This window comes from Chrysemys picta, chromosome 1 (genome assembly GCF_011386835.1).
Source record: "Chrysemys picta bellii isolate R12L10 chromosome 1, ASM1138683v2, whole genome shotgun sequence".
Classification (NCBI taxonomy): domain Eukaryota; kingdom Metazoa; phylum Chordata; order Testudines; family Emydidae; genus Chrysemys; species Chrysemys picta.
Genome location: NC_088791.1, coordinates 127,518,665 through 127,534,992, shown reverse-complemented (window position 1 = coordinate 127,534,992; position 16,328 = coordinate 127,518,665). Strand labels below are relative to the sequence as shown.

The window sequence follows — 16,328 nt, the reverse complement described above, 5'->3', positions numbered from 1 at the left end:
AACTAAACTACAGGTTTAATACAAGATGCAGATGCATCAAAGTAACAGCAATAATTAATTTTTCCACTCAGAAGTATTGTCCCAAAATTTTCCACCATTGCCAATATAAATCACCTCTTTAATCCCTTGACCTAGCTACTTGCATAGCAGGTGAGCGGATGGGTGAAGGAAGCAGTTTCTGCAGAGTCATTACCCACCTCCCTCTCAGTCTGTGTAGATGGGCATTGCTTCAGCTCTGCCCCCAATGCACCAGGCAGCAGAGCTGCAACAGCACACTGGGAGATGTAGTCCGTGCCAGGTATAGGTGCTGGTGAAGGGTCTGTCTCCCATAGAGCAAGAGGAAATGGGGAGGTAGATTCTGACTTGAGTCACAATCCACTCAGCCTTGTTCCTGGGGCAGTGCAACTGCACTGGCCATACACATGGCTAAGACAAACTACCATTTACCAATGAGAGCTAGTGCGTGTATGTCTCCTCAAACTGGCAATGGAAGTACAAGCATTCCCAAGGAAACTGCCTTTGATATTTAGTTGTTCCGGGTACTGTTGCCTTGATATTACCTCCATCCAAACAGCATTACCACACACTGTTCCAATGAAAAAACTATACTGGAAAAGAAATCCTTCTCCACAGGTGGCAGAACCTGAGGCTGTGACCACAAAATAAGAAGTGGAGGACCAGATACAAACAGCCCAAGTAACAGTAGACAGACTCTACTTGGCAATGTGGAATTAGATTAGCTCATCTCACATGGAACGCTCATAAGTGGTCAGATAATAGTTATGGGCTCTGCTGACATAGGCCTGATTTGAGATGGACATAAAATGCTCTATATTTCTTTACTAGTCCTTTGAGCTAGCCATTATCCCATGCTTTTTATTTTCTATCCCATTTATTACTTTTCTGGAAATTGTTAACCCCTTTAACTTTATCTAAGACAATATTGAAATAAAGGAAATAATCCTGAATTTGCTCAAACAAACTGTCTGACTGACCCTAAGAAACAGTCACCTCTAGCCCTCATGAGCCAGAGGGAAGGCTACCATGACACCAAGCTCGTCATCAGAAGATGTGTCATCAGAAGCAAGCTCTCCATAAACGAAAACACACCAACTTAAAGCAGCACCAGCCCCTTCCATAATACATGCAAAACTTGCAGACATATCTCCACTGTTAGGATGATCAGTATTCCCCATAACACACTTTTCAACACATCTCCAGTGTTGCGATAGGCATGTGTAGGACCCAGATATCTTGAAACGTGTGTTGTGGAGGATTATTATGTGTTAGGAGCCCTTTGATTAATTTACCTTATGGTGCAATCTGTCCAATTCTGGAAAGGTTTACAACATAATGCATTTAAACATTACAATATTTTTCATAGAAGGCCTACTTGCCTGCAGCAAGAAAAGCAGGTTCACATCTGGATGAAAATCACATCTTATGCAACACTCAGGAAAGGATTTAATGACTAAAAGTAGGCAGCTGTCCCCTCACTTTCTTTTCATTGTTCTCACTCCATAAAGAAAAGCTAATTTTCCCTATATGGGATTGGCTCCTCAACAGAGTCAGAGGATTCAATATGAGGAGGTTTGTAGACTTACCTGCATCTCAAAAATGGAAGAAAGTTTTTTTTGGGGGGGGGAGGGAGAGAGAGAGAGAGAGAGAGAGAGAGAATAGAGAGGCCAACTAAACTGGATTTTTGTTTGTTTTTTAAACATCAGTTGGGTTTTAACTTCCAGAAGTTTTTTAAGAACTGTAGTCAGATGTGAAAGGGGCAGGAAGAACTAAACATTGGCTTTGAGAGAGAGAGATGGACAGAAAGCACGAGGATAAAATTGAAGTAAAACATGTTAAACACACACACAAAATAAAGCCAGTTATGGTAATTATGTGATGTGGGTTTCTTTCATAATTCTGAAGCAGTCCAGCAACATTTCTGCTTCTGCCCTCCTAATACTAATTTTAACCTCTACTGTAGATTAACTATATTATTTAGTCATAAATCACACACGTGAGTGCAGCTGATCATGCAAGAGACTACATGGAAACAATCCTACCTTGTCTTGGTTTTCCTTATTCTTGTAACACAAATTTCCAATCAATCGAATGAGGTGTGATTTAAAACCCACAGCTGGATGTGAAATTTCTCCCTCTCCTGTCATAGAATGTGTGGCAGTGAAGATATTTGCAGTCTGTTTCCCAGCCAGGTGAGTTAGCCGCAAAGTATCTACATAAGGAAGCAAACAGACATTTTAATACATTACCATACTGGGAACATCACTGCTTTTGATAGCAATTTTCAAAACACTAACATTTCTATAGAAAGCAACGGAGAGTTCTGTGGCACCTTTAAGACTAACAGATGTATTGGAACGTAAGCTTTCGTGGGTGAATGCCCACTTCGTCGGATGCATGTAATGGAAATTTCCGGGGGCAGGTATAAATAAGCTGGCAAGAATCAGTCTGGAGATAAGTGTTCTCCTACAGGTTTTTGTATACTGCTTCAAGTTTCTTCATGAGGTTGATAGAAGAAACCTCATGGCACCTTTAAGACTAACAGATGTATTGGAGCAACCTCATGAAGAACCTCAACCTCACGAAAGCTTATGCTCCAATACATCTGTTAGTCTCAAAGGTGCCACAGAACTTTGTTGCTTTTTACAGATCCAGACTAACACGGCTACCCCTCTGATACTTAACATTTCTATATAATTCTAGATTTTTCAAGAATGTTGGAAGAACATCAGTTTGCCAATTTTGTTTGTTTGTTTATTTTTGTGCTAGGGTTAGGTTAAGACAGCCCTGAAGCTTCTCACACTTATTTGATTTTGTAGTTCAGACACAGAGTCATAAGGATGAGTCCAATTTTCCACACAGGTATCAGAGCCATTAGTGGCTGATGATTCGGACACTCTTATTGATGCTATCCCTTTGTAGTGCTCGGTTTTCAATTCTTTCAAAGCAGAGACTTCTCTGGAACATTGAGGTTTTGCCTCAAACTGCTGCTAACAAAAAACACTTAACTGTCAAGTTAACATTGTTATTCTTAGGCTAAGAAACAAATTGGAGAACAGAATCCATTGTGGTAGTCCTATTGGCTAGCAGTGCCTGAGAACTATAACGGATCACACATGGTTGCAATGTTCTAGTCTGCAGCTGTGTTTAATTAGTCTGGAGATAACTGTGCAGAAAAATCAGACAAAGCTGCTAGCGAAACAAGTATTGGCATATTAACTGGTGAAAGTGCTATATTGATCTCCAACTCCTTGTAATTCTCCTTCTGTGCTGAAATAGTTAAGCATTTGTTAAGGAAGTACAAGTGGATATTTTGTGATTCTTCAAGACATACATAGATGTAAGTGCATTTAAGTGCCCTTACTTAATGGAAGTAGTAAATGATGTATTTGAATTTAATCAGAAAGGTTAGCTATAGGTAAGTGTAGGAGCAGAGCACACTAGCAATCCTCTTCCCAAAGGACATTTAGAATATCAGTGTATATAAGCTGAGTAGTATCAGTCTACAAGTTCAAATGAATACGCTGAATGAATGATTTCCTTAAACTGACATCAGACCTTTATGAGCTGTGTTGAAGGCTGCGTGCAGCAACATCAGACTCAGCTAAAGTGAAGAGTTTTGGGGGTAGAAGTCATCACTTGCACACCACTTTCTCCCTTTTGCCTGAGGCGAGGGTCTCTCCTCACTGGCCTGGCTTCTTTTTATTGTGTAAAAATCTTTACTTTTATGGGGAGGCTTGTTTTAAACTGAACTTTGAAGTAACAATTTGATTAATGAGAACTTTTATTCAGTACCTGGAAGTCAAAATAAAGAATACAATAAGTGACAGATGGGAAAGTCCTATTTTTATGTTTGGAGGAACTCGTTAAACACACAATCAGACAGTGGAAGAAAATGAAGCCGTCGTCCTTCACAAACTCATCCCATACAAATAGGACTGTTGAGAGACAGATAAAGGCTCTGCTGGGCAAACAGAGCTAACTGCACTCTGAGCAAGTAGAGCAACAGAACTTCCAGAGACGAATCAAACATTTGAAAATGTAGATTAGTAATTCACTGCTTTTTATTTATTTATTTTATTAAAAGGTCAATCATAATTACCACCAGTTGTGAAAAAAATCATTTTCATATACAGTGCAGAATACAGTTTTGAAACAGTAGTTGGAAAGCAATAGCACTTATTAACTCACCCACAGCTGTCTCAAGCAAACCAGGACAAGTTTGCAGATGTTCCAGTTGTTCATTGTTCGATGTCATTTCACAAAGAACATCAAGAAGCCGAATTGTAACTATTGCTTCCTGTGAAGAAAGGCAACATTTCTGAAATCATGAACACACAAAATATATTATTGTTCATAAACATGAATCTAAGATCAGAAGGTCTACTGAAAAGCGTGAGCTATCAGCAACATATGACACCATGTCCATTTACTAGTTTTCCATTGTTTCCCCTGAAAATTGTTAAAGATTATATTTTCATTATAAATATATATGAACAAACAAGGGCTTCTTCCAAATAACCATAATAATTAATATATTAAATTATAATCATTTCCTCTTTACAAACTATTGTCAAACACAGTGTTACAACTTCCATGAAAAATCACAGAGAAAGCAAAATAGAGCCGTAAGGGATAAAGTTTTTATTAAAAACACAGTATTTTCCAACAGCAGAAATACAGAAAATTACAGGTTGAGAAAATCACTTCTGTATAAATGTTTTTTCTTTGAGTTTACCCAGTGCGAGTGTCCCACTTTAAAGACACAAACACTGCCTGCAAGACATCAATTTGTTATCCACAAGAATCCTGCATAATTCTGTGGTTGAATGAACTTTGGCTGCGAAAATTTACATTATTCTTGGGTAAACAGGCATTTGGGATTATAAATGCAGTATTCTGGTTAGGTAGAAAAGACAGTCTTATTTGCATATTATTTATTCAACCAGAAAACTATTTCTTGGTGTAGACTCTCACTAGCTAGGTGGATCGTATGGCACTCGGAATTACAAAATCATCACTCAGAAAAGCAAAAAATAATAATAAATAAATAAATATTCAGTGCGGCATGCAATGCCTAAGGACAAAACTGTGACTTTATACATAGCCCTGTGTAAAGGACAATGCATAAGCTACAAACACTCCAGAAGTAGCTTGGAGACACTATGACAGACATCTCTGAGTTATAATTCCTTCCTTGCTTCCCTCTTACCCCGTAATTTGCTGCTGGCCTATACCAGTAGCAAATTATGACAGCCTCTGTGCTACCTTGCTTGCAGTGTTGCCGAAGTTGTGTTAGTCACAGAATACTAGAGAAACCAGGTGGGTGAGGGAATATCTTTTATTGGAACAACTTGGGTGAGAGAGAGCAGCTTTCCAGTTAACACAGCTCTGTGTAAGCTCAAAAGCTTGTCTCTTTCACAAAGAGAAGTTGGTCCAATAAAAGATTTTACCTTCCCCACCTGGTCTCTCTATGCTACCTTGATGGTGCTGGCAGATCCAGGTCTATGTCCATTCCCCACTCCTCCCTGCTCACCTGTTCAACAGGTCAACAGGCACATAGCACCTGCTTGTCTACCTGCCAGATTCACGATCCAGTTAGCCCACGCTGGAATGGAAGGGAAATTATTTCCCATTGCTTCCTTTCATTGGCATGTAGTCCAAGACACAATGTAGCCCTAAACTATTTTATACATTGCTTTCACCAGCACAAACCCAATCGCATTGAATAATTATGTGGTTTAGTGAAATGCAGTCACAACTGTATTTCAATGACAGAGACAGTATTTGTAACGTTTTCATCCCACGTTCCCATTTTGTACTGAAACAGCAGTTTTACTGAAAAACTCTCAGCTAATGTATGTATAAATTGTAGTCATAATAAAAGCTTATGTACTGAAGGGCAAACAAATATCTATAGATAGCTGTAAATAGTATTATTGGCACAGAACTTTTAAAGACAATTGTATGTGCAAATATATTATATTACACACAAACATACATAATGTGTTGCTCAAGCAACTCTCTAGTGAGAGCTGTGACAACCCTTATTCTAAGCCACTTTTTTCAGGCATATTTTGTCGGCAAAGATTGTTGGTACAGTTTTGTATGGCTGACATCTGAGCTGTTGGTTTATAAGTATAAATAAAGCAAAACTTTTCAGATGGTTTCAATGGCTGGCAGGTGTCTCCCTATTACCCCACCTACTATACACCACACATCCACATCTTCATTTTGCCTTTTTGGGGGCTGAAGGAGGTGTTTATCTGATGGGTAAAAGATTAAAAAAAAAAAAAAAAAGGAACCTACTGTTATGGATTTAGGAACCTATTTAGGTATCAAAAAAAGGAGCCTGATCTTCAAAACTGCCAAATTCCCAACAGTTCTTATTGAGACCAGTAAGAGGTGTTTGGAAATTAGCACTTTTGAAACATATCTTTCCTGGTTCATTGTCTCCCACATATCTCTTCCCAGAATACTGCAGCTCTGCATGTCACCTACCATGCACCATTTCATCCTCTGGCTCAGGTAAACAATTGCTACAGCAAGGCCTGATAGGAGGAACATGTCATTTTTATACAAGATATATTTTAATCTTTGTTCTGTTTACATGTAGAAAGAACACTTTATATAACTTAGTAACCCCTCCCCCCAAAAAACAAAACAAAACAAAAAACATCCTAGATACTCCTTTATAAGACCAAAACAAAACAAAAATGTGGAGTTTGTAGTACAACTCATTTTGGAGATCTGACTAGCCAAAATGAATTGGGAATATTTTAAAAAATTGAAACAGGAAAAGATTGTTAAAAAACATTAACTTATTTTCTGAATTTGAATAAACTTCCCAACACAGAAAAAAATCCTCTCTAGCCAGGAAGAAAATAAGGTACGCAAATTTGAGGGAAATTGGTATTTTTTCGGGTCTGGTGGAGTGTGAAAATGCTAAAAAACAGGCTTATAAACAAAATAAAATAATTTTAATGTTCGCTATGAAGCAGCTGCATAATATCAACTTCTGATTGGCTTGGGATAGAACGTACGTTGTCTGCAGAAGATAGTGTCTAAAGAAAAATACTAAATTCGATTCTTTGCAGGCACTATCCCATTACTTGTAAAATAATACAACCCTTAGGCAAAAATTGAAATATTTGGAGAACTGACAAAAATACCGAGACTACTGAATTTCTATTGGTTATTCTTAGTAAACGACAAGGCACAATAATTCATGGATTTATCAGGATTTTTCCCTTCTGTGTAGAGACTATTTTTCAGCTATTCTTGCCAATCCTCTTCTTTTATTCACTTATTTGCAACTCCAATTCCAGGGCAGTAAATGATCAATGATAATGGGATTAAAAAAATACTGAAAATGACTTTTGTGTTTACATCCAAGAAGGACTTAAATTTGTGCTAGAAAGGGCAACCTACGATGACAGCATTGAGAATGCTGGTCTACCTCACCTTAAAGCTGAACAGAGATCTTTTTACTGTAAAAACCAAGCATATTTTTTTAAGAATTGAAAACACAGACTACTTGGAAGTTACTGAATAGGATAAAAAGTTGATGGAAATCTCTCAGTATGCTTCCCTTTAATTTAATTTCAAGTTGCCATCTTTTCTGGTAGTAGTCAAGTTCTTTCACTTATCTAAAAGACCTTTTTAGTCTAACTTCATAAATTCTCCTGGGATAGGCTAGAAAGACTATTCTCCATGGATAGACTGTAGGCTCTCTCTCCCCCATTCCCAGTTTTGCTATCCACTCAACTACCACTTTCTCACAGAGAGATTTCTGAGAGCATTATAAAAGCAGGTTTCCCACATATAACACAATATGCTTAGTATATTTTGAGTTCTTGTACACTTGTAAATATTCTAACACAAGTTTCAGACAGCTACAATATAGTTTAATAGTAATGTACAAAGACATGATTTTTTTCATTTGCATTTCAAAATAGATTAATCACAGAAGCTTGTTCTTAAAGATTTTTTTTTAAATAAATTAGTTTGTATTAGCATTGTTTTAATTACAAGATACTTCTTTCTTCCAACTACACTATTATATTGGAAACCAACATTTTTGACATAGTATGGTGCTCCTCCTGCTGGAAAGAAACTGGTTATGACTTGTAAAAAAAAAAAAGTGCGTAATTTCTTTTTAAGTCTTTTTAAACATGCTTTTTCCTCTTTTGTGAGTAGAAGTAACTGAAGTCAGTGAGTTAAAGATAATTGTATCATGGGATGTCATATACATGAGAACTCAAGAAAGCAGCAGTAGTTACAAAATGTTTTGCTAAATGTAGGCTTGGAAAACACATTTTTTCCAAGCTTCACAAGGTAAAGGGTTTTTCAGGTGTTTGTATTAAAAAAGCATTAAAAGCTAGCTGAAGGTCAGAGAGACCCAGATCTGAGGGCAATACCAATTGACATTCCATGAGCAACATAGGGTGAGAAAGTGTAAGACAGAGGAGGTATTGGTTCTCCCTGTGATAGGTGCATTTTATATTAATTACCTACGATTGTCAGGGGGTATTACAGCCATGGGGGTAATTGCTGTCTGTACTTCTGGAGACGGGATTAGAGCTGTGCCATCATACTTGTATACAATGGGATGGAAAGGTGAAAGCGAAATCCCCCAGAAACGAATGCAGGAAAAGCTAGATTAGCAGAGTAGTCTACCTGAAGATGGCAAAGGCCTCCTTAGCCTACACCATGGGGCATGACAAGGCAGAAGAGACCTTCTTGGACACTCCTCCCTCCTCAGCACAAAGAGGAAATAAAAAGACACCCAAAAGCTAAACTCTAAATCACAATATGAAAGAGATCGTATTTATAATTAGCCAACTGCATTTTAAAAATTCACTACTTATAAGATGTTTTTAAATGGCTGCATTTGATACTTTACATATCTTAAATATATGTAATTTGTTATCTAGTTGAGCCATTTTTGTCAAAAAACAGGATAAGGTTACAGCTCCATCTATTTTTGTTTCAAACCAATGAAAAACTAGGCAGAAATGCTATTTTTGTTCAGCAAATTTAACTTGGCTTCCAAGGTCCCTATAGAAGTAAGACTATTTGACTAAAATAAAATTCACAATTAAAAAATTAAATAAATAGGAATAGCCCTTGGTAAAACTAGAATAAGTCAAGACATCCAACTCAAACAAAAAATGACCGAAAATAACTAAGTTTTCCACCACCACCTCCTGTGATGTCAAGTACAGAGCTATCCTCTGCAAGCACCGAATTCTTAGTCAACATCATGTAGGAGTGAAAAGTCTTCTAAGGAATTCCACCCCATTTCTTGGTAGAGGCAACGCTCACTGTACAGCAACAAATTGAGATTTTAAGAAAACCGAAAAGCTTCAAGAGATTCCTGTGATCTCTTCAGCTGCTTTACTATCCAAAGGAAGTTTGAGTCTATAGGCAAGAGATCATTGTGATTTTATGTACATGAACCAACCCACGTTAGCAACTTCAGATTCTAACATAGTGTTCCTGAAGTCTTACCTCATCTTCTGTATTTGCAGCAGAAGTTAATTTGAGCACATCATGACATTTCTCCTGGAAAAGGCTTGCAAGAAATTCAGCATCTTTCAAGAGCACTGCCATTTCCTCACTGGTCACTGAATTTTTCTCACTTATTTTGGCCATTATCAGTTCTAACAAAGTAATCCTGAAATTAAAATGAATAAATGAGTAGGTAAACTTGTTAACTAAATTTACAAAGCCAAGGCTAACAATAGATTAAATGAACGTAGTTAAAAACTGTGTCTATTAAAAAAATTCACCTGTGGTACTATCATGATGTCTGGTTTTCAAAATGCAAAGGAGCTTTAGACAGCAATTAAATTTCACCACACGTTCTGAATAATTTTTGCACACCGTTCAACTGAGAAGCCTAGCCAGAAAGGTCTAGTCAAATTGACTTTTTTAAAAATAGCCTGTTCATTTTCTACTTTTGTGCCTGACAATGCTACATAATGAGTAGGGAGGGTGAAGAGAAGAATATTAAAATCTCCCTTTAAAGTTACTTTTAACAGAATACACACATATACACAACCTAAACTACTTGACAGCATCCCTTTAAGTGTGCCTGCCCCTTCATTTACACTTTATTTTGTGTATATAATCTTCTACTAATTCCCTCCTTCCTGATGGAAAACTACAAATAAGCGTGTGTGTTGAGGGGGGAGGGGGCTCAATAAATCAATGAAAAAATATATCTTTGTCTATATAACTGTAATATAATTGCCACGAGATAGATTGTAGAAACTCTCCAGTCCACATTAATCATTAAAACTCCCATTGAAAATTGTGGAATTATCTGAACTGGCACGTAAGGGAACAATAAGAAGACTGTTTATTGCAAAATGTACTTTGGTCATTTACTCTGATAATTATAGTTTAGTTTTATTTCTGATATATCAATTCACAAAGCAAACTTTACACGCAAAAAGGAATAAACAAGTGTTCATAATATGACACCTCACTGCAGCACTCCTGATTAAACCTCTGCTGAGAAGAGAGTGTGGATTAGCAAGGTTCTACTGTCATTCTCTCATCTTGAAAGAGTTTTCTTTATTGAGCACATTCAAGGGCAAGCTCAGAGTTTCCTTTGACTAAAATATTTGCAATTCAGATGTGAGGACTGACATTTAAAATCAAAATTAAATTTGCATTTGAACTACTCCACACAGTTTAATTTGCCAAGTGAGTTGTCACAATGAGGGGGAAAAGAGATTTTTTTTTCCCTGTGGAAAAGAATGGTCACAACTCTATTAACCCTGAAAAAACAACTGACCAAGGTAAAAGGCAGGCAGTTCTTCCTGAGTTAATCTCAAAATCTCACTAATACAATGAAGCCTGTTTTAAGCAACCATTCAAGGGACTGAATGTGGTAGGGAACTGTACTCAATACATTGGGGATAAGATGGGGTGGTCACAAGATAGGAGGTTGTCAGATATGGATCACTTCATAGATTTCACTATAAATCTGATGAGGCCCCATCACAGGATAGGTGTACCATTTAAGGATAAGGTAGGGGAACACATTCCCACCACACTTCCCCATCCACAAACTACCAGAAGTCATTTGCCCAATGTCCCCAAATGTGTGTGAATAATTGGTCAATTTCCATTTTCTGGGGCAACCATGCTAAAAGCATTTTACCATCACCCATTGAAAAAAATGACCAAATTTTAGACTGAGTTTAGCTGGGTTAATGCCCCTCAAGCATATGCATGTCTAAGGAGTCAAGTCATTCACAGATTTTATGGACAGAGGGAACTATTACTATCTGACCACCTGCATAATCCATACTGTAGAATTTCACCAAGTAATTTTTGCTTCAAGTCCATAAACTTGGGTTGAATTTGAACATAGCTTTTAGAAAGACAACCAACCTGAACTTAAAGAGATTTTGAGTAATGGATAATCCACCACATAACTTGTTAAATTGTTCCAGTGGTTAATTACCTTCACCGTTCAAAACATACAACTTATATCCAGTTTGAATTTGTCTACCTTCAACTTCTAACCACTGGAGTTTATGATGTCTTTAAGGCAATGTCTACTATTAGAAGTCTTCTCATGTAGGTACTTAGGAGAGTAATCAAGTGACACTTCTGAACTTCTCTTAGATAAGCTAAATAGACTGAGCTTCTTAAGTCTCTCACTGCAAGGCAGGTTTTCCAGACCTGGAATTATTCTTGTGGCTCTTTTCTCAGCTGTGATAAGGGTGACCAGATGTCCCATTTTCAAAGGGGCTTTTTTGGGACTTTTTCTTATATAGGCGCCTATTACCCTCTACACCATTCCATTTTTTCACAGTTGCTATCTGGTCACCCTAGCTGTGATATATTGAGGACTGTGTTGGAATTGTAAGCTATCCATTTAAGAACAGGGTGGAGCACAGAGAGTGGTTCCTGATCTTGCTTGAAGGCCAGGGGATTGTGTGTAGAAGTGTGCAATCAGAGTCATTCTGGAAAAGGCCAACCTAACACAGGGTGGAGTGACTGTGCCTTTGTCTCATGGAGCAGCTTGCTTTGACTCTTGATTGTTGTGATTAGTACACGTTATCATTGTAACCTTCCAGAAAGAGTACTTTATGTTTTTTATCTAACTTCTGTTTCTATGCCATGAATATAATTTGAACTTTTTCCAATACAAATTGAACCTAGTTCTTCCTGATTTCACCTTACTGGCAAGGACATCATGCAACCACTACCATAAAGAGTTCACAACAATCAATGTAACACAGTGCTGCTTTCTAGAGTTTGTAAATGAATGATAGCATTGAAAGTGAGAGCAACCACCAGTGTTAAATCTGAAACATAGCTATTACTAGGTTCTATTCTGGGTGAACATTCAATAGTATGTGTTATGCAGGTGGTCAGATCGTAATAGTTCCCTCTGTCTATAAAAATCTATGAATGACTTGACTCCTTAGACATGCATATGCTTGAGGGTATTAAACTCAGTAACCTCCTCAGTCTAAAATCTGGTCATTTTTTCAAATGGATGTCAATTCTACTCTGAAAGACATTCTGAAAAAATAGCATTGTAGAGTTCTATGAAAGTAAACTGAGCATATTTGATATAGAAAATATCGAGAGAAGGTGAGCCAACGTGGGTGAGGTAATATCTTTTATTGGATCAAATTCTGCTGGTAAAAGAAGCTTTCAAGTTTACATAGAGCTGTTCTTCAGGTCTGGGAAAAGTATTCAAAGCATCTCAGCTAAATACAAGGGTGGAACAGATTAAGCATAAGGAGTTAACACACATTGCCAGAAATAATTCAAGGTGAAATGGGCAGTTAACACTTCTGCAGTCATAGGACAAAGAATGGTCGGTGGGCCATAAACCTAGTGTTTTTATGGAGTCCATGATTTTTAGTATCTAACAAAGATATGAATTTAAGTTCCCAGTCACATCTTTTGAAAGTATTGTGGAGGTTTCCTTTGATGGCAAGGACTAAGAGGTCAGATACTAAGTGATTGTTTTGTGAAAAGTATTGGTCCATAGGTGATAAAGTGTTTTTGTGTGAATTCATTCGAGTGTGTAGTGATTGTCTTGTTTCATCCACATAGTTCTTAGTTGCATAGATGAGGTACACCACATGTTGTAACAAGCATGTGTAGGACCCAGAGATCTTGAAAAGTGTGTTGTGGGGAATATTAATCATTGTAGCAGTGGAGATATGTCTGCAAGTTTTGCATCTATTATGGAAGGGGCTGGTGCCGCTTTAAGTTGGTGTGTCTTTGTTTGTGGGGAGCTTGCTTCTGATGATGAGCTTGGTGAGGTTGGGGGGTTGTTTGAAGACCAGAAGATAACAGATAAGAAAAGATGACCTAAAAAGAGGTTGTTAACTGCCAGCCCTGTGAATTTAACCTCAGAACTTTCCTTCTCGTGCATCTTCAGTACTAAAGGTTCTGCAAGGTAAGTTGGGGAAAGTGTAACTGAGGGCCTAACAGTGATGTCTTCAAATTACACCTTAAAGGGGCTGGTACAAGTGCAACTCACCAGAATTTACTAAAGACGTGAAGGAATATAATCCAGCTGACTATCCTTTAGAAATGTTGGCTCTGCAGTACTAATCAGAGTAAAAAGTAATAATAAAAAAAAAACACTATTTTTATTACTACCAGTAAGCAGATAGGACTCTGAATACAGCAAAGTAGTATGTATGCTGAATAATGATGCCATTTATACTAATTAACTTTTCAAAATAGAAACTGTTTGGGAACTGTTTTACTGCTGAAAATTTTACTAAGGTTTGCACCATTCACTGTGATGTGCTTCTGCGTCCTTTCAAATAAAACCAAAACAGCAAGATGCAAATAATTGAAAGTTCTATCAAACACCTGAAGGTTGGGTGGTTGATTGGGGTTTTTTGTTTGTTTGTTTGTTCTTAATTTAAGAGTGAAGGGAATAAAAAAAGATTAAGGGCAACTGGAAGATCTCTACGGGAATAAAAAGATTCGATATGAAGGAGAGGATTTTCCCTTAAAAAAAAAAAAAAAAAAAAAAAAAACATGGTAAATTTGTACACTTTAGTTTAAAAAATTCTAACATGCAATTAGTTTAGAGAACTAATTAGTGTTGTGCATGTTCTACACAGATTTGTTTTAAAGAAACTTTTCTATTAAAATTTCTGCAAAATATTGCGGAATAGCTGAGGAAGTCTCTGGAATTTGGCACATTTCAACTGGCTCTTAAAGAAAATCTTTCACCATATTATTCTGGTTGGATGTTTCTGCAACAATTATCAACAGAGAAATAACTCTGTTAACACAAACATTTAAGTGTAATCATTAGTTTTCAGAGCTAGAACATCACTGAGATAGATGGGCAGTTCAGACCACTCAGAGCTACTGTTGCAGGCTATCTGCAGACTTAGGCACGCGTCACCATATTGGGTACATTCAATTAACATTTGAATATTTTTCTTCATAGCTATAAAGGGCAGAAATGTATGTGTTTTTTAATTGAAACTTTAGATTCTGGGGCTCATTTCCACAGCAAGCAGGGCAACTCTTTGGCAAGTGCCTCAGCATCACAAGTGCATTGGGCCCTGATTACAGAAAATACCTTGACTAGTGCAAATACTGCAGTTCTCCAATTGCATAAACTTTAGTTCTCTAAGGCAACTGGCAAGTTTTTAAGGGCCACCACTAATTTGTGTACCAACAAATGCTATCAACATAGTTAATTTCCTGTAAACAGATTTGAAATAAGTATATTTAATGTGAAATATACAGCATATACAGGTAACAGAGAGAGTTTGTATGTATTTGTAAGCTTAAATTGTCATCCCAGACACCTCAATATTGCATCCCTTCTGTCCTCATCCATAAAGTCAGCTTTAACGGACACCCAAGGTGGCACCCTTGTAGTGAAGTTTCTCTGACTTGTCTCAGAATGAGACAATAATGCCCCATGCTCTGGTTTACAATGCCTCTTTTCTGTCCAGCTAAGGGCAGTCAGGACATTTTTACATGCACTGGACTTTTTCTCTCATTGGTCATGTGAGACAGAATACACTCTGAAATATGACAAAGGGAATTATAGGCATAAGATTCAATAGCAGAGTTCTGAGATCTTAGTAATATTAAAGATCTTACAAAATATTTTGCAGCACATTTACTAGTACATTATATATAACTCTTAAATTAAAACTAAACTAACCATTTTCAGATGAACTATCTGCACATTTTGATTAATTTTCCTTTTTTTTAGTTTGTTAACTTTGATTGCTGATTTGCAGAATTCTTGTGATTCATAATAGGTGTAATAAGTGCATTGAAAATGTTTGTTCAGTAGGTCGACCAGCTGTAGCAGCATAGCACCTTACTATGACAAGTCACATGCTACAGATGGAATCTGGCAGTCCGACACCTTTCCAAGAACTGACGAATCAAGCAAACTTTTCCACTGCTACAATTAAAAATTAACAATCTAACTCAGTACCAAATAATCGCACAAAAAATCACTAGTTACACCCCTCAAAAATGCTTGAGGTTTAAAATAGCCACTTTTCCCTTCCGACTGATTGTCTGAGTAGGGACTCCCTGGTTCTGGGGGCGGTAGGAGATAAGCTGTTATTCTTCCCCATTCTGTCAGCCCATCCTCTGCCAGGCACCCTCCCTGCTCCACCTAGTCTCCTGCCCTCCTTACAGTCTTCTGTCCTAAACCTACCCCTATATTTTTGCTCTTTCCCCTATAGTTCTCAACCCATTCCATTCTCCCACTCTCCCTGCCTTTTCATAGTTCTCTGTCCAGTTTTTAAGTCATACTGCCCAGGGAGCTGCCATCTTCTCTGAGGGCAGCCTGACAATAGTCCCATAGAAAACAATGAAGAGATGGGTGACCACCTCTACAGCATCTTGCACCTACAAAAGCGATAGGAGATGGTAGTCAACCTAATTCATGCAATCTTGTGGCTTCTGTCCCACTGATGGTAATGGGAAGGATAGTGGCAACTTTTAATAAGGGTAAAAATATGCAATATAAAGTGCACAGGACTATGAGAAGCTCAAGCTCTCTCCTATCTAAACCACCTCCCCCCTGCTTATATTGCAAGATTCTCAAGAGTTAATAATTCTAACCTTAAGTAAATTTTACACTTTCCCCCTTGTAAAAACCAGAGTCTTTACAGATGAATATGCTTATTTTGTTTTTTCTAGACTCAAGTTTTCAAATGTGCAATGAAGATCTTAAAAAAAAACACTAAGTAATCATAAGCAAATACATGTCTATAATTTTCAACTGAACAGACTGAAGCACACCAACTACAGTAAATCCA

The 16,328-nt window shown here is 37.4% G+C and overlaps 1 protein-coding gene across 4 annotated transcripts in view; it reads right to left on the bottom strand.

The window, feature by feature from the left end:
- Positions 1-16,328, bottom strand: part of ATXN10 (ataxin 10) — a 172,687-nt gene that overhangs the window by 66,547 nt on the left and 89,812 nt on the right. For all 4 annotated transcript variants that reach the window (XM_065570205.1, XM_042846823.2, XM_005299980.4 and 1 more), the window contains exons 7-9: positions 9,532-9,697; positions 4,210-4,318; positions 2,061-2,230 (exon numbers count right to left, since the gene is read on the bottom strand). In XM_065570205.1, the coding sequence (XP_065426277.1) occupies positions 2,061-2,230; positions 4,210-4,318; positions 9,532-9,697 (445 nt within the window). The remainder of the gene's footprint in view (positions 1-2,060; positions 2,231-4,209; positions 4,319-9,531; positions 9,698-16,328) is intronic.